This window comes from Oreochromis aureus, linkage group 23, assembly GCF_013358895.1.
Source record: "Oreochromis aureus strain Israel breed Guangdong linkage group 23, ZZ_aureus, whole genome shotgun sequence".
Taxonomy (NCBI): Eukaryota; Metazoa; Chordata; class Actinopteri; order Cichliformes; family Cichlidae; genus Oreochromis; species Oreochromis aureus.
In genome coordinates, this window is record NC_052963.1 from 45,193,456 (window position 1) to 45,211,525 (window position 18,070).

An 18,070-nucleotide genomic window follows, 5' to 3' on the forward strand; every position below is an offset into this window, starting at 1 on the left:
AGATCAGGAAACATTTTACAAATCTTCTGTTGTCCAGTTTGACTGAGGCTGTGTGAATTGTAGTTTCCTGTTCTCAGCTGACAAGAATGACCCGGTGTGGTCTTCTGCTGCTGTAGTCCATCTGCTTCATATTGTGCATTCAGAGATGCTCTTCTGCATACCTTAGTTGTAGCAAGTGCTTATGTGATTTACTGTTGCCTTGTTATCAGCTCCAAGCAGTCGGGCCTTTCTCCTCTGACTTCAGAACACAACAAGGCATTTTCGCACAGAGAACTACGGCTCACAGGATATTTCCTCTTTTCCAGGCCATTCTCTGTAAACCCTGATCGTCCAGGAAAATCCCAGATCAGCAGTTTTTTAAATATTCAGACCAGCCCGTCTGGCACCAGCAATCACCTTTTTCCACCATTCTGTTGCTCACATTGAACTTCAGCAGGTCATCAAGCTATTTTGGTCATTTAAAGTACAAAATATTACTTCAATAAAAAGATGCAGTGATCTTTTCCTATCTGTCTGTCTAAAGGACATGTTGGGAAAATATAGTGAATAGTGGGTAAGATACTGACACAACACATCCCGTTTCGGGTTTTTTGGTGGCTAACTCATTTTATAAGGAAACCCTAAATTTAATCTAAATATCAGCTCTATTCATTTATGTTGGAGAAAATAGTGCGTTTATTTGTATTTCTTATGTTTTTTTTTTGTTTTTTTTTCCCGATGGGGTGATTAACAGTTTATTAATAAAATAAAAGGCAGAGAAATTGAAAATAATTTGCTGCAGCTGTAAAACTGGTCTGGGCTAGTGTGTTCCTATTATTTTGTCCACAGACTCTTCGCTCTGCTTCATCTGATTTTATTCCACATTAATTATATATTTTGAATTATTTCCCTGTGTTGTGTCTGCTTTTGTAATAAAAACGTGTTGCTATGCGAGGACGGCGAGCGCAGTGAGCAGCGCAGTGTCACAAAGCGCTCCGTTCCGGGTTTTCCCGCAGACCCTGCGTGGCCCAGCTGAGGTGACTGGCAGGACTTGTTTACTGGTGGGGAGACTCGCAGAAAGAGAGACGGAAAGAGGGGGAACCTGAGGGAGAGCGATCGCTAAACGGGAATCCAAGTTTTTACACTTGACCCGTCTTTTTAAGTCTTTTTTACGTTTCGTTCACCTCATCGTCTTTTTCTCCTGTCTTCTTCTCCTGGGCTGGCGGACTCGGGCTGTTCACTTTCAGCGTGTTTTTGATTTTATTTTTATTCTGAACTCTCATCGCCGACACTGAAACCTCGTTTGTTTTGGATTAGCTAGCTAACGTTAGCCGTTTAGCCCCCTTCAGCTAACGTTAATCTGAGGGAAGAAACGGACGGCGTGGTGTGGCGACTTTTCTCACCTCACGGCGGCAGCGTGCACGGTGAATGCGGGCATTGTTGTTGTTATTTTCTGGCTTCTTTTACTCCTCGCGGGGAATTTGAGAGTAAAGTGGCGTGTTTTTTTTTTTTTTTTAAACCTTCCCGAGTTAGTTTTTTCCCCTCTCCGCCGTTTTGTCGTTTTTACGGGCTTGCGGTGGTCAGCGGGGGTGAAGGAGTTCAGAGGAAGGTCGAAGCGAGGAAAGCTGCACGTTTTTTTTTCCTGCCGGAGTTTCCTGGGATGTGCTCCCTGCTCAAAGAAACGGGAGGCGAGCTTGTGTGAAGACACCAGGACGCAGGAGGTGATATAAAGACTTCTGAAAGAAAACGAGAGCTCAAAGGCTGCCTGTGTTTTTTGGGGGTGCTGTTCATAACTCCAGCCCATGTCTGCATGAGGAAAACACTGCTTTTTGTTTTTGAAATACCCACCGAGGTCCTCCCGCACTGGAGCAGCACATGACAGTGAAATGAGCCCGGGGCCAGCGGACCTTCTTAGAGGATCTCCAAACTAGCTCTCTGCGTGTGTGGGATATTACTATTATTATTAATAATAGTAATCCCCCCCCCCCTCGATTTAGCGGGGCACCAGAATCAAACAGATGAACGTGGACTGTCGACTTCACTTCTGGAAAATGAAATTTTTTACTCGCACATGTGTCGCCAGAACCCAGGATCACGTTATTTAGTGTCTCATGTACATAACAAATTTGGCACAGAAGACAATTATAAATTTATAACCCCCCTTACAGGGGGAGGAACGCTCAAATCGGCTGGCTTTATTGGACCCTTTTAAGTTTTTAGCAATTTCCTAGTTCACTTTGAACATTTCTCCCTGAAGACTGGAAGTTTTTTTGTTTTTTGAAAGACTTCAAGAAGAGAGTACAACTTATCCTCCAGCCAAAATGAGGCGGCTGACGCTTAAACTGCGAGCACAAATGGTGTTGTTTATCATGTGCACCTGCATTATATGCCAATGTGGACTAATAAACGGAGAAAGTGAGTATTGTTTCATTTTTTTAATGACTTCTTGAAACGACCCTGTCCTAAGCGAAGATGTTTGTTTGGGGGGGGGGGGTATTCTTATTTTTATCAATCAGCGTGATAATGTGAGTCACGGGACTGTTGCTTTCATTTTGGCGCATGCTCAGATTCTCCTCCAGGTCTAATTAAGGTGCTCGTAATTTCAGTTTTGTACTTGTGGCTGATAACTTGGCGCACAAATATTAATTATCGGCTAATAAACCCCGCCCCTCTCGTGCCGGCTCTTAAAGGTACATACTTTAGCGGCCCGCGCTAAATGCGCCACCCCGAGGGCCAGATTAGTGGCTGTAACTGGACGAGGGTGGTCCGCGGCAGCGAGTCTAAACTGGGGGCAGCAGGATTGGCCCTGCGAGCCTTGCTAGGCCTCTCACGCGCACACAGCCTGAATGTAAACAAATTAGCCGCGGACGCTCAGAAGTCTCTTCATAGGTGGCGGCTCCATTTGCCTTCCTCCCCAGAGTCTGCGCCTTGGGTTTATTTCTTTTTATCAATGAATTAGCGCGGAGGTTGATTACAGCTATACAGATGTGCAGTGCCGCAGATTAATCACGATCCAGCTGTGCGCTGTTTTGCTTTCAGCTGGTGCTTTAACACAGGGACACAGTGCCCATACTTGAGCCCAGATGCCCACATTTTATGGGCCGAATGAAGTTAATAAACACTGTTACCCACTCTGCTATTTCTTATTTGTGTTATTTCTTATTTTTTTAAGGGTGATCTCAGTGAAATGAGAATTGGAAGGCCAGCTCTGAAGCCGGCATTAGATAATACATTTGACCGTGTAATAGGTCACTTGTGTCTTGTTATCTCAAATTAAATGAATGAATGAGTCGTTGTGAAACAAACAGAAAGTCTGGAGCGCCTCTGAAATCAATTATTGAACATTTTGCTTGTTTGTCAGCGGTTTAACCCTTGGCCCACATTAATCCTTGTGAGATTTGTGTTCAGTGATTTTTGGACGATGTGTTGCCCAAGCCTGAGTGTTTTGCTTTTTTGGGTATGTGAACTTAGTCCAAGTGAGCAGGTAGACCATGTAAATGTGTGGGCACCCATTCATAAAGTGGAACCTGTTGTTTTTCTTCTTGTTAGCAATGGTGGGACTCTTCAAGCTTCAGGTTGTGTTGCTTAAAATGGCTCCCGGCGGCCAGGTTGAAAGGAAATGATCTGGCTACTTTACACAGGTCATGTATGCAGACAGAACAGAGGCCCCTGAAAGGGGGTCTTATGAGACAGGGCTGCTGGTACCCCCTCCTTCCTGGTCTTTTTTTATTTTTTCCCTCTCTCGCTGTCTCTCTCTCAGGGAATGGGGTACATGTCATTGGCTGTGAGGACTCTGGGAAGTGACCATATTTGGCACTTTTGAGATGTTTACGCCAAAAAAAAAAAAGGGGGTGGGGTCGGGGCAACAACCAAAATACTTTGAATATTTCATTCTGGATCCACACACTGCCTGATACCTCCATCTCAGACACAAGAACGAGAAGAAGCTGTCCTGATAAATAACCCACGCTGTAGCTGACTGCACCTCAGAAAACATGTAACAAATCAGCGTTTACAGGCTGTTATTTGATTGTGATTGGCCCATTTGTCACAGTTAATCAGGAAAGGTTTTTCAGATGTTGCCGCTGAGCTGTCTCCTGGTCTGACTTGTGAAAAACAAGTTGTGCAACTGCCCACTTCTGGCTCCTCTCAGGCACGGCTCTGCTGCTTGTGAGCATGCATGAATATACATATGTGCACGTCTGTATTTCTTTAACCAGCGTGGTCGCACAGATTGGCACTTCCCCTCTCGCTGTCTGAATCAAACCTCCAGAGCGGTGTCATTTATTCAGGAGGAGCAGTTGAAGAGTTGCTCTGACAGCTCAGCTAATGGAGAACCGTGTGCTGTTATAAAAATCGAGAAGGCTCGGCCTCCATTTGTCTGCGAGTTTGTCTGTAGCCCCTTTTGGACACTCAGGCACTCTTCACTGAAGTGCACATTGGCATTTTCCGACAATGCTGTGCACGTTGTGGAATGTCTTTGAAGTGGCCCACCATGTAGGTGCCTGTGTGTGTGTGTGTGTGTGTGTGTGTGTGTGTGTGTGTGTGTGTGTGTGTGTGTGCCCCAGCCACCCTTTGCTGTCTGCAGGATCTCATTTTTCAGCTACTGACCAGCCCACTTCCGGGCAATGTATGTCTTCTATTTATATTTATTTATGTGTGTGTGGGCGTTGATGAGAACACTGTGTGTTAGGCTTCATCCACATGAATATTGGTGTTTCTTTTCATTTTTAAATGGGTAGTTTGTTTTGACAAAAGCCTGAGTTGGCGTGTTTTCACGCTCGTTCGTCGTTTCCTCTCGTCCGGATCAGTTAATAAGTGAAACTTGTGGCTTTTTTCCTCTCGCAGAAACATCCAAGTGAACCAAAATACATCACCACGTGAGAACGTTCAGTTTGCTTGTCTGGGGTGGGAGCAACATGGATAATTTACGTTCATTTCACGGCTGGTTGCGAACCTGTGCAGACCTTTGCAAATCAAAAGTTCCTTCCTCCTTATGAAATGTTATTTCACCTCAAACCGGGAGCATAAACCTGCTTGTTGGTTCGGATTGAGGTCGGTTCACGTTCGCACCGTAAACAGCCGCTGCTGAGACCACGTCCTCCAAAGGGTCTCGGTATGGTTGTCGGCACCCGGGTGCGATTACTGCTTTCACAAAACAAAGAAAAGTTTGATTTTAAGGGACTAAACACTGCAGGTGTGTGGACGTCCTCGGACTTCTGGATAAGAAAGAAGAGAAAATCTTCACATCTGACAAAAGTGTAAACATAGAGAAAGCTGTTATTTACAGGCTAATTTAGCGTTAGCATTCACCTGCACTATTACCTCTCTGTCTGCCTTTACCATAGTTTGCTGCTGGAACAGGCTGTGCTGCCTGTTTCATTGGCAACACACAGAATCTTCAAGGCTTTCATATCGCAGCCCGTCGTTGATTGCAAATTGCTGCTGTTTATTTTGCACGGTTCCTCGTTCACAGAGGTGGTGGACAATCGGGGTCATGAACTGAGCCTCCACCAGCTGTGTACAGGGTCCTGAGTGTTGGCCAGGAAGGCGATATGTACTGCTAGAGGAAATTAACTGTTGGGGTGCCTTTGCTAAGTGCTTCCTCCTCTGCTCTTATCTTTCCAAGTATCCCTTTCAGCTTCTCCTAACTTGCCACTGTGTGCATGTTCCCGGCAGTTTTTATCAACAGTGGAACAAGTGGGGGATGGAAAACACGAGCCGACTCTTCTGACTCCCACAAATTCACAGCTTGATGAGCCACCAAGCAAATGCATTTCTGCAGCTCATCATTACTGTGCTAACATATTAGATTTACTTTTCAAATGCAATAAACATAAAGTCTGATTGACACCACATGCCTGCAGGTGTCTGAGGCTATGCTTAGTAGCCTCAGACACCTGCAGTTAGTAGGTGGTCAGAGGTGTAGTGCCCACTCTGACTTGGGAACGAGTTGCTACCTTGATTAGAGAAGTTTAGGAGAATTTTAGGATGTTGCTCACGAGTGAGGGGAGAGCCGAGCGTGAAAGCAAGGCTGTTGCTTTACCCGTCGAGCTACGTTCCCACTGTCACCTGTGGTCACAAGCTGTGGGTAGTAACTGAAAGGAGGAGCTTGCTGATATGAGCAGTGGAAATGAGTTTCCTCTAACAGGTGTCTCTGCTGGAGAGTTGAGGCCTGTAAAATCTGCGAATATTTCATGCGTAAAAAAAAAATAAAAATTTCAGACTCCCCTGTTTCTAATGCAGGTGTTGCAGATCTGAATAAACTGATCTGACCAATCAGATCACTGGATTTGGCAACAAGTGCAGTCGTAGCTCAAAATGTGCACCTGTGCTTAAATGGTAAACCTCAGACACAAAGTTTAGGCTCCTACCACCATGACAGTGGTTTGAAATGAACTTTAATACAGTAATATGTAATTACTTGGAATTCTTCTTTTTTAAAATCACAGTAAATGAAAATTGTGCAATTTTACTGGTTTTGATATTTACCATTGGTATCGTGACTTGCCAATACTGTGGCAATACTAGCACTACTGGTGTCCGATACCGATACCAGCGTTGATATGGATACAGTTGATATTTGGATTGACCCGCCCACCTCTAATCCTTATTTATAGGTAATAATATCCAGGTTAGGTAGTTACAACGTCTAATCACCGCGTGAGTTTCAGTCTTCAGACAAAGGCCTTCCAAAGCAGAGCAGCAGATTTTTATTGGATGTTAAACACTGAAAATAACATAACGGCTGCTGTGGTGTGTTTAACAAAACTGTATTAGTGTCAACACTAAAAACAGATTGCTTTAAAGACGCTGTCTCCAAACAGAACAAAGCATGAAAGTATTTGGTAAATGAGTCTTAGACGGACTTTCTAAATGATTTTACGCGCATTGTGAGTTTAGGGACGATAGCTCTCCACACTGTTTTCCTGGGAATTTGCTCAGAAGTGCCAGATGTCAGAAAAATCGTCCCTAATGCTATCTTAATTTTAGCCAGTCTTAACATGCTAGGAGACAAATGTTGCCGCACTGCTGTCACCTTGCAAAATAAGGAAACAGTCAAAACACGTTGATCCCGACATAAACCTTTCATTATGCGATTAGACATCAATCTGACAGAGCCGAAGAGGAAACCACGCTGTAACATCTAACGGCCGTCGCCGTGATCAGGTGACGTGTTTCCAGCCCAACACTGGCTGCCAGCTCTGTGATAGGTTGTTGTTTTTAAACACAAAGCCTAGCCGATGCCCTCCTCTCCGACTCCCGTTCCTAGATAGAGGAGTGTGGCCGTTTATGTAAACCCCTGCTCACTGCACAGAAATGTGGTGTAGCTGAGAGGGGAGGGATGGGGTCACACCCACACACACATGAACACACACACACGCAGAGCACCGTTACGCCATGCTGCAACAATCTGATTTGATAGTCCTTGTTGCTGTTTGGATCTGCCCTATTTTAACCGTTGGGGACTTCACACTGTAAAATCCGAGCTGAGCCAGTCCTGTAACGCAGGGATCAACAAAGGGATGTTTTGCAGATGAGACAATAAACCGAATAAGGCCGTGTAACTGATTTCTCATTCTTTGGCTTTAAAAAAAAGCATAGCAGTTGCCCCCCACCCCCTTCCCCCGCCAATACCCCAAAAAACAAACAAAAACCCCCCCAAAACAGATGAGATTTAAAATACCCGTCTGGGTTTGATTGCGATGGAGAACTTTTAATTGATCCCAGTTACAGATTTGTACATCTGCAATACTGTTTGGGCCAGTTTATAAAGTAACGTCTGTATCTGAGATGACATGAAGCCCGGCAGGAGAGGAAAAGTTGATCAAAAATCTTTGCAGTTTGTGACACGAGTCTGGATTTACTGTCATGTTCCCGCTTTAGGCCAGTGGAGCGATTTGGACCAAGTCTCCACAGAAGTTGGAGGCCTGTCATGTGACTGAAAAGTGTGTGTTTGATGCCCTGCGAGGCTGCTGGCAGTTAATGTAACTGCACGCACACAATCGTGCTGTCGGGTCAGTTACTGAGCTGAGGGGCGGAGCAAATGATAAACGAATCAAACGGTGCACAGGTGACGAGTATTACAATCGTGGACATTATCTGATTGTAAATGGCAACAAAATTAGCAGCTAATGTTTTTACAGGCAACTAATCACATCTGTGGGCATTTGAATGACAGCTGCATAGACTGTATATAAAAGATGAACAAAGCTTCCGAGTTTGAAAAGAAAAGGTGGGAAAAGACTCTTCTGTTTAACTAATACAATAATATATGACCTTATTAAATATGTTCCTGAAGTGTGTGTATGGGCCACATTTCTAGTTGAATCCCTTATTAATTACAGTGTTGATTTTGTTAAATATTGTCTAGGTTAGATGAACTGTTGCCATATAAGTTTGACATTTCTGGGTCATGTCCGGTTAAAAAAAACAAACAAGCAAAATAAATGAGCAGGTGATGTGGATACGGCAGCCTTTTAAATATCATGTGAAACATGGACACAATCGAAGATGTTAAAATGTGATGCAGCTTTTCATGTTTCCTCCACGACAGCTTCTGCTCCCTCTATCCCTCCTTCCTCTCCTCCTTTAAACCCGAGCTCCATCCTCCTTCCTTCCCTTCGTTTTGCGTTCAGGGGTAAGCGGGTTCGCCGTCCTGGGCTCGTTTGTTTTCTTTCACACTGCAGATGCACACAGCCTGCAGACCTTTCTTCCACGCATGCACACACCTGCTAATCCCGCTGTGCGCTGTGGGAAAGCCTCCTCTTTCAGGCCTCTTAAAGGTGTGAACAGCATCCATTTGACGCCTCTCTTTTTATTTGCTTTCTCTTATTAACCCCGCGCGCTCCAGCTGGGTCTAAGTGATGCTTAACGTGTTCACCTGCACGTTGTGCGCCACATCACGTGGCCCTCTGAGATGATGTTGTTTGCTGCGTCGTGGCTACGTGTGTCTGTACATGTTTGAGTGTCCTTTTTTACAAGAGCTCATGCTTACATGTTTAGTGTTCGGTGACTCCGTGTGCCGGGTTGGGGTCTCTGTTTTTGTCCTGATGAAGTAGCATGAGATGCGTTACTATGGTGACAGCACTGGCTGTGCTGGCAGTAAGTTACAGAGCCCTCCAAACCCAGCCTCTTCCTGTCTAAAGACACGTCTAGCCCCACTGCACTGAACCCGGTTATACATTTTAATGTGTGATTATGGAGAGAGAGAGAGAGGGAGTATGAATCATTTTTGCTGTTTAGTTGCTCTAGACTGATGATTTAAGTTGCCAACCGTGGCTTTTTCCCCTCTTCTAACCTAAGAATGTCCACCATAAGCAACCTAATAATTTGTGATTGTTTTATATTTCAAAGCACTTGAAGTGTGAGCCTCTTGTCTCCTTCCACAATCGGCCCTGTAGTGATCGGGCCTTAACTCGCCCACGGTCTGTCAATAACAGCTGAGAGCCGAGCACCTTAAAGCTAAATTCTGTCTCAGGCTTGCTGCAGTAAAAGAAGTGATGCAGTTGATTAATAATCCTGTGATAAATGCAGACTGTGATTCACTCTTCAGTTTTGCATGATCGCAAACACCCACAGGAGTCCTGCTTAAAGACTGTGGTGTTCCTCACCTGCAGCAAAATGCCCCTCTTCTTCTTTGATAACATACTGTACAGCAGCGCTCCCCAACCCATTTTGCTCCACCGACGGTGTAATGTCAGACAATATTTTCACGGACCGGCCTTTAAGGTGTGGCAGATAAATACAACAAAATAAAATGATACGGCCGAGACACAAACTGTGTTATTCTGTAAATATAATAATAAATGCAAATTCACTGTGTAACTTTATTAGCAGCGTCCTCCTGAAATGCACCAACAACACTGAGAGTAGCATCCTCCTCTCTGCCCCTTAATGCTCTCTGGTTGCTATGGTAACGCGTAAATATTTCTTTCAAAATAAGACACAACTACAACACGGGAAAGACCCAGGGAAACTGAGTTAATGTTAAAACCCCCGAAAGCCATACATTTCACACCCCAGCCTATACTCTCACCTCAGCCGGGCCGTGATTGGGCCGGTACCGGGGGGTTGGGCACCACTGCTGTATAGTACGCGGCCACTTCTCTGCATCCGCAGCAGTGTTACAACAGCTGGAAACGGAGGCGGAGACTACCACCTGCACTACCTCCAACAGAGGAGGGTCACACCCATTTCCCAGATGGACCAAAGGTTCTCTTTGTCATGTTGGCTTAAGCCAGGGGTCGGCAACCTGCGGCTCCGGAGCCGCATGCGGCTCTTTAGTCCTTAAAGTGCGGCTCCGCCTGGTTTGGGCAAATAAATTAGAAGCATTTAGCTGAAGTGTATTTTATTTATGTTAGTTCTTTTTAACTCGGAGTTCTAAATTGGAAGATTATTGTGATATTGAAATATAAAAATAAAATTATATTCTATTATTTTTCATCGCTCAAAATAAGCGTCACACACTCGCGGAAGCCGGTGTACCCACTTGAAACGCCGTGCATTTATCGAGACTTTCAACCCCAGGTAGGCCAATTATGGATCTTCGGATCCACATTATGTCAGCAGCTGTTCTCCACCGTGAACTATGTTAAAGACAAACACCGCTCACGCCTGACAGATGACAGCTTACAGTCCTGCGTAAACTGACTTCGTATAGCCCCGATTTGCGGACTCTGTGCACAGAGGTTCAGGAGCAGAAGTCCCATTGTAAACAAATCACGGCAGACCCGACGATGTTTCCATGAACATGCTTTTGAGCATCTCTTTATTGGGCACTTTTCTTTTCACACACGGTTGCTGTACGCATACAGCCGGCTGTAGCTTTTCAGCTCACAGCCCGACATACACCACCAACACAGCACAGATAGCGCAGACGTAAAGGCAGCGAGGCGTGATTGCGGGTGTCGCTCAGGTGCGTCCGCCTCCCCTGCAGCGGCGCTGCAAACCACGCCCCGCCGCACGCATTAACCAGGTAAAATACATAATTAGGCAGAATTTTGCAAATATCTATTTTTCATTTTTCAGCAGCATAGAGCTTTTTTCCAATTATTTTTTAAGAGTCAGGTCAAGGCTCCAACAGCCCAAAGGCGATATAAGGGTGGCGGCTGACAACAGTTTTTGTTTGCTACATGGATCATTTTAGTTCAGCTGGGTGTCTTTCCTTTTGTTATATTTCTTTAAGAGTTCAAAATGTGTTGATTACATAAATATAATTTAATTTTCTCTGTAGCACTTCATGGATTTCATAAGCAGCACACCTTAGTTGTTCACACAAAGCATAAAGATAAAAAACAATATATACAGTGTTATCTTCATTTTAGATGTCAGAAAGTATTTGCGGCTCCCAGTGTTTTCTTTTGCGTGGAAACCGGGTCCAAATGGTTCTTTGGGTGTAAAAGGTTGCAGACCCCTGGCTTAAGCTGAACTGATCAGTGAGCGAGTTTGTGCTTTTATGGTGGAAATGAGCTCATTGGTGGAAACCAAAAGAACATGCTGGAGTTCTAACACAAAGCAGGGCAACAGTTGTTTAATTCTGGTAATCCAGACAATCAAGATCAAATTATAAATGACAATTGATGACATCGCTCCTTTGTTCAGTCCACCTCTGCACCACTTCATGAAACCAAAGTGAGAATCTGGCCGTGCTTCACAAATCTACCGGCTTTTATTAGGGCTTTTGAAAAAAAGGAACCGTTAACTGTTTCTGCGTTTTAGGAGTGTTGATAACTTCATTTGGTAACAGGTGACCTTCAGGCAGTCACACGTGCAGTAATGGAGCTACTAATACGTAGCAACAGGATACGTTTGCTTGGGGAAGTTTTTGTTAAATCTGGAGAACATTTACAGCTAATCAGTTGAGCCTCCTCAGATTTGTTCTGGATCAAACAACCAACTATGGGGAGTGTATAGATGCATGACTCACAGCTGCTGAGCTACACACATACGTGAGTCATGACTCTCAACCTGTAGAAACCGATATTGTCAGAGGATTTAATAGAAATTGGCAAGAGTTATTAGAAAACAGCTGCAGGTACAGCCCTGCTGATGCTGGGCTGAAGAAACGGGTCCCAGAAAAGAAAATTAGATCCTTAATTGAAAGTGCAGACAGGCTACAGTTTAGCTGAACTGAATGTGCAAAAACAAGCATGACCGAACACCTGAAGCGGTCCTTCTATTGCACACTCAATTTGGTTATCCTGGCTCGCTTTTTATTTAAACATAGTGTGAGCTCTGTGGGTGAAAATGCCTTGTTGATGTCAGAGACCAGAGATGACCTGATACTTTAGAAGAGCATCTCTGAACTCACGACACTGTTCAGCCTTGAAGCAGGTCGGCTACAGCAGCAGAAGACCACAGCAGGTACCGCTCCTGTCAGCCAAGGACATGAGATGGTTTGATTCATATAGGCTCACCAGAAGATTGGAACAAATGTTCTGATCTGATGAGTCTGTTTTTGCGGCTGCAGTTGACTGGTAGGGTCTGAATTTGGCCTAACGATGCTTTGCTCGTCCTGCATCTCCTTAAAGCGGTAACCTTCTCCATCCTTCTTCAGCTCTCATTGCTTCCTCACGTTAAACACACCCCTGCTAGTGTGTCAGCGTGGAAGTGAGTCCACAGGCCCCAGATTTACAACTCTGCTCCGATTGGCTTATTCAGCATTGAGGGAACAGACTTTTATTTCTAAGCCTTAACATTGATTCGTTGGGCCTGCGGAGCAAACCTGGCGTCGTCTCCCTTATCGAAACTGGTCACAGCACGACTGCACAAACCGACCCGTGGACGGGCGTTATTTCCATGTAGAAACGAGGTCCAGTCAGACCGAAAGGAACGAAAGGAATTCAGATTTTTGGTGTGAATAAATTAAATGTGGTTAGTACAGAGGGCCACACAGTCTCCTCCCCGTAAACAGCACGGAGTAAAAGGAGTGGCTGAGCGGAGCTGAGGCTGTAGACGGGCCAGAGACGGATGCCAAGACGCTGTGAAAGGGGACATAGAGATGGAGTGCTTGCAACCAGTTTATGAGGCCGCATCAAGCGTTCCTAATTCCGTTATAGTTAAAGGAGCCCCATATTGAATTATGCCTTGCTGTTAAATGACAGCGTAATGAATGGAAGTCATTTTACAATACCGCCGTGGCCACAGACGCTCCACTCCAGGGGCCTGTCTGTCAGAGGCTAGGTAACAGCCAGTGATTTGTTGGCTGGTTGGGCTGTTTGAACATTAACATGATGTCAGTATTAAATCCCAGTATTATATGTAGCATGCTCGTAGATATTCTGTATGGAAAAGCCAACAGAGGTGGGTTTTTTGGAAAAACAAACAGGATGAGGGGATATTTCTTGATAAATGAAAAGGCCCAAAGGTCTGAGCGTTTATTGATCACGCCGCTGCTCGGTGTGTAGCGATATGAACGTGACGTTTAAAGGTGGAAGGCTGGATTTCTGCAGATTGGCGGCGTGTTTGTGCTTTGGTAAAAGGAAGGAGGCACTGAGGCTGTGTGGGTACAGGCCCGAGCAATGGAAAAGGGGGAGGGAGGGAGAGATATGGAAAGAAGTGAAGGAGTGAGGCAAGGATGTGTGTCTGCATGTTTGTGCAAATGTTTGTGTGCTATGTGAAGTTTTCCTGCAGCAGCCAGTGAGAGCTGGTGGTCTGACGGTGCAGACAAACGGACCATTAAACTGACCCCGGCCCCTCTGCTCGCCGTCCCTCTGGCCTCTGCTTTCTACCATTTTCCGTCCGTGTTTGTCGACCCCTCGGACATCAAATCTGATGTCTTGGTAGTCGTTGTGTTCTCCTTCTTCTGTCTGCTTCTTTCTTTTCGTCCTTCCGTTCCCACGTCCTGCGTTTTAACTTGACTCGTCCCTCCTAATAGTTTCAGCCACACACACACACACACACACACACACACACAGAGGCATTCCCCTTATGCGAGCAGCTGGAGTTTCATTTCAGTGCAGTTAGAATCAAATCATTTCTTCCCCTCTCTGTGTCTGTGTGTTGTTTTTTGCCTTTCCCCCTCCTGCTCTTTGCTTGGAACAAATGCTGGATTCAGCTGGAGCTTGGAGTTGGCAGACCAGCAGCAATCCAGTCAAATCGATAGGATTTGCCATGCCTGGGATGAGCTTACTCATTCATTCACCACACAGGGAATACCTCAGCTAAAACCCCTAAACTGTCAGAGCCGGACATTAGAAGCACAGCGTGTAGAAGAGCCATTACCACGCTGAGCTACAGCGCGGGCAGCTGTGTAATCACAGCTATTGTATTGTCTTTCTTTGTGTTTCCTAATGCTGATTGGCTGAAGCATAAACGGTGCTTAATGAAGGAGTTTAGTGTTGGAAATGTCTCATCACAACCATTTTTCAGCCGCAGAGGCAGCAGACGGGTCTGAAGAAGAAAGAGAGAGAGGGAGCCATACAGGGAAAGAAGGAGCAGATTTGGCAGGGCCACCAGGCAGGCGTAGCTCCTCCAGCCTCATGTGTAGCTCTGGTTTGTGGGTCAAAGCGTTGGTGGGGCTGGTGGGGCCGAGCCCTGCAGCTGCTGCCGTTGTGGCTGCAAGTCAAACAGGGTGACTGAGCCCCGGCTGCCTCCCTCTCAGGCCGAGGCTCACCGCACTAAGACGCTGAGCTCGCTAACGTAGGAAGATGAAAAGGCTCATCAGATGTTTTTTGCATTACTCACTCCGTGTGTGTGTGTGTGTGTGTGTGTGTGTGTGTGTTGTCTGTGTCTTCAGCAGAGGCTGGCCTTCAGTTGCTTACCTGCTCCCGTTTCACAGTCAGTCCTGCGTAGGCTCCAAAATGCTTTGACTATGTCAGGAATGCCCACAATGCTTTTTATATGTTGGAGTGTCACCTGGTGTGGTCGAATTTCAACTGACTGCAGATCCATGTGATTGTATGTGACTGTTAACATGTGCTTGCAGGTGCAGTTTGCATTAGCTTTTTATTGCTATGTAAAACTGAACGTTTTGGAAAGAGGGAGGAAAAAGCTTGTTTCTTTGACACAGCAGCAACAGGATGGGATTCACTCTCACATGTGGCTGATTTCGATGTGTGTTTCACAGAAACACAGTCGCCGCTGGTTTTGAAAACGGCGACTCGCTGTCGCACAGCACCTCGCTTCTTTGTCTCCCTCTGTCTGCGCCTCTTCGCCCTCTCTCCGTTTTTCCTTCTCTACTCTTTGCCAGTGCTGGAGGTAAAAGGGAAGGAGGCGAGCCAAAGTCACCAGTGCGATCTGATTTGGGCCTCTTCTGCTGGCAGACCATCTGACAGCGCAGGGCAGCGCATGTTGCTCTTTTCTACCCGCTTCAATCTGCCACAGCCTGGCGCCGTGCCACGGCTGTAACGGGACCCAGCGTTGTGTATAAATAGGCTAGGCCGACTCCTTTTTGCCATGTTCCTCAATGGGAAGCTGAGGCAATAGAGGAACAGGTGCTCCAACCCACACACTGCCTCCACTCGGTCCAACCCTGCCCTCCCCCCTCCCTCCACCTTTATCTGATGTCCTCGGCTGTCTTGAGGACAGGACAGTCACAGTGCACGTGTTAGCTCCACTTTCTCGTTTCGTTCCCACTTTTTCTTAATAGAAAATAGATTTTCATATTTTTCTGTGTGTGTGTGTGTGTGTGTGTGTGTGTGTTTGTGTTATTGGTGGCTCTGAGCCTATTTCCACTATTCAAATGCCCCCACCCCCCTCCCTGGCTCACGTACTGTTATTCTGGTCCTCACTTCTCTTTGTTTTGGAGGTACATGTTGGTACACGCTAATCAAAATGCCTTTCATGCAATTTCTCAGCATCGTTTTTCACTGTGGAAGCCACAGCTTGGCAGTGGGCGCACGGGGAGCTGGCTTTACTTCTCAGGACTTTCCACAGTTGTATTAACAAACAAACGCATTTTTCCACTGGCAGTCCACTTGGCACCGCGGCCGCACGTTCCCTCCCCTGGGGTTTGTTCAGCAACTGAGCTGCTGACATATCTATAATCAGCAGATCACCTCATCAGCAGCAGCATGTGCCTAAGCTGACAGTGAGAGGAAACTTCTCACAGTCCAGAGTTAGCTGCCACCTGGTTTCATGCTAGACCGGTCTGGTTTCACTTTAAGCTAAAGTGCAGGCTGCCCTCCGTCACTCTGGACTCAGGCTGCAGTTCACGGGCGATAGAGGGCAGCCTGCGCGCCACCGTGATATGCTTTCATCACCGTTAGCTGCTGCATATTAAATTTTCTGCAGGGAGCACAATTCTAAAAATAAGAGAAGAATCTGCCTGAAGAGCTCGCCGAATCGCGGGGACGGCAGTTTCTGTCCGAGAGAGCGGGTACACGACCTCGGCTGCACCAGATGTACCCGAGGGAGCTGAGCTCACGTCGAGCTGGACAGAGGATGTTGGGCTCGTTCTGCTTCACGTCTGAGGTGAAGAGGCAGTAACGAAACAGCAGCGTGCGTGTCCCAATTTAGAAGTTACAAAATGTACATTACCCATGTGGGTTGAATTTTACTTGGACATAGTATTCCTTTAACCTGGTATCACCTGATCTTTCTCTGGTCCACGGTTTGAGAACGACTGATTTATGGTGACAGTTAATCGCAGAGCGCACTTTTTCACACTTATTAAAACAGTTTGTGCTGATTTAAAGCCGTCATGTCGGAGTTTCCTGTGATTCAAAAGGAGCACGGGTCATATGTTATCCTTCATAACTTATATATCAAGTTACACATTTGGTGTTTAGCTAAAGATAAATCAGTTTCTTTTGTATTGAGGCAGGATTGTGGTGTATTTGATCTTGGTGTTAATCCAGGATCAGCACTGACCAATCATGTTGCTGTGATGTCATAGGTTTGTAGGTTAAAAAAAGGTGTTTTCTATATTAATTTATAGAATATAATAAATGTAAATGTATCAAGTTCAGTTTGTTGTTAGCCAAACTTGGCTTACTCATGTTTGTTTGGTAGTAATAGATTATAATAGCATTAGCTAACTTTTTGGCTCATGCTAACGGAATAGTCACACGTCATTGGTTGGTTGCGGCGCTAATCCTGGACGCCAACACCAACGTGGGAATATGAGAACCTGTGAAGCTGTTCCTAGTAATCCTCTGCTTCTTCCTGATGCTCCCAAACTAACATTAAATCGTGTCTCTGTAACATTAAAACAACAGAAACCACCGACTGAACTGCAACAGTTTATCCACTTCAATAAGCCTCATGACTGTTCAAGCAACAAGAGCACAAACTTTTCTGATCCTTTAATCTCCTTTTAAAGGCTCTAACGCGTCGACTTCACTTAAAATCCAAGCTTCTCTCTGCTCTTTCTGTTTGTTTGAACCCCCTCAAATATACCTCCCCCCCCTCCTCCTCTTCATTCCTGCTGCCAAATTAAGTGTCAAACAGACAAGGCAGGCGGGTTGATGGCCCACATGTCTCCTATAGAGGTCTGCAGTATGGTACAGAACATTTCAGCCAGCGCTCTGTTATTCCACCCCCCCACCCCGGTTCATTAGCAGCTGATTGGGTTGTTATTGTAATTATGACATCCTGTACGTGTAGTGAGGGCACCGGGCTGTTCCCTGGTGGGTGGTCCTCTGTGCCGGTGTGGGCTGTAGAGGGATCACGGTCATTGTCTGCTGGAAAGTTCCCACCTGCATTAGATTTATTGGTTTTTATTTGTTGTGTTCTTTAACACAGCTGGAGCTGGAGTCCAAATGTTAAATTAAAATGTGGATTTATTGAACCTGTTGAATCCTTTTATTTATACCTTAAATATAAATAAATATTTTAAAACCTCCTGAGTCTGCCTCCAGCCTGTCACGTTCATCCTTCATGTGCTGTAGATGAACTCAGGTAGGCCTCCCTGCCCTCTCCCACCGTGTGTGTGTGTGTGTGTGTGTGTGTGTGTGTCCATAGCGGCTCTTCATTCATGCATGTGATCACCAACCGTCCTGTAGGTCCCTTACGTCACTCTGCGTTCCTGTCTGGGCTCAGGTTACACTTTCACCCCCCTGCGCGTCCCTCCCACCCATTTTTCTGCCCCCTTCACCCCTTGTTTTTTTTCCGCGTGACCCCCTTTCCATATGGCCACGCCCCCTCC

At 45.8% G+C, this 18,070-nt stretch overlaps 1 protein-coding gene across 1 annotated transcript in view; it reads left to right on the plus strand.

The window, feature by feature from the left end:
- The first annotated feature begins 980 nt into the window (after positions 1–980).
- insrb (insulin receptor b) overlaps positions 981–18,070 on the plus strand; it is a 78,868-nt gene continuing 61,778 nt past the window's right edge. The window contains exon 1 of the mRNA XM_031745682.2: positions 981–2,394. Coding sequence (XP_031601542.1) covers positions 2,301–2,394 — 94 coding nt within the window. The 5' untranslated portion in view covers positions 981–2,300. The remainder of the gene's footprint in view (positions 2,395–18,070) is intronic.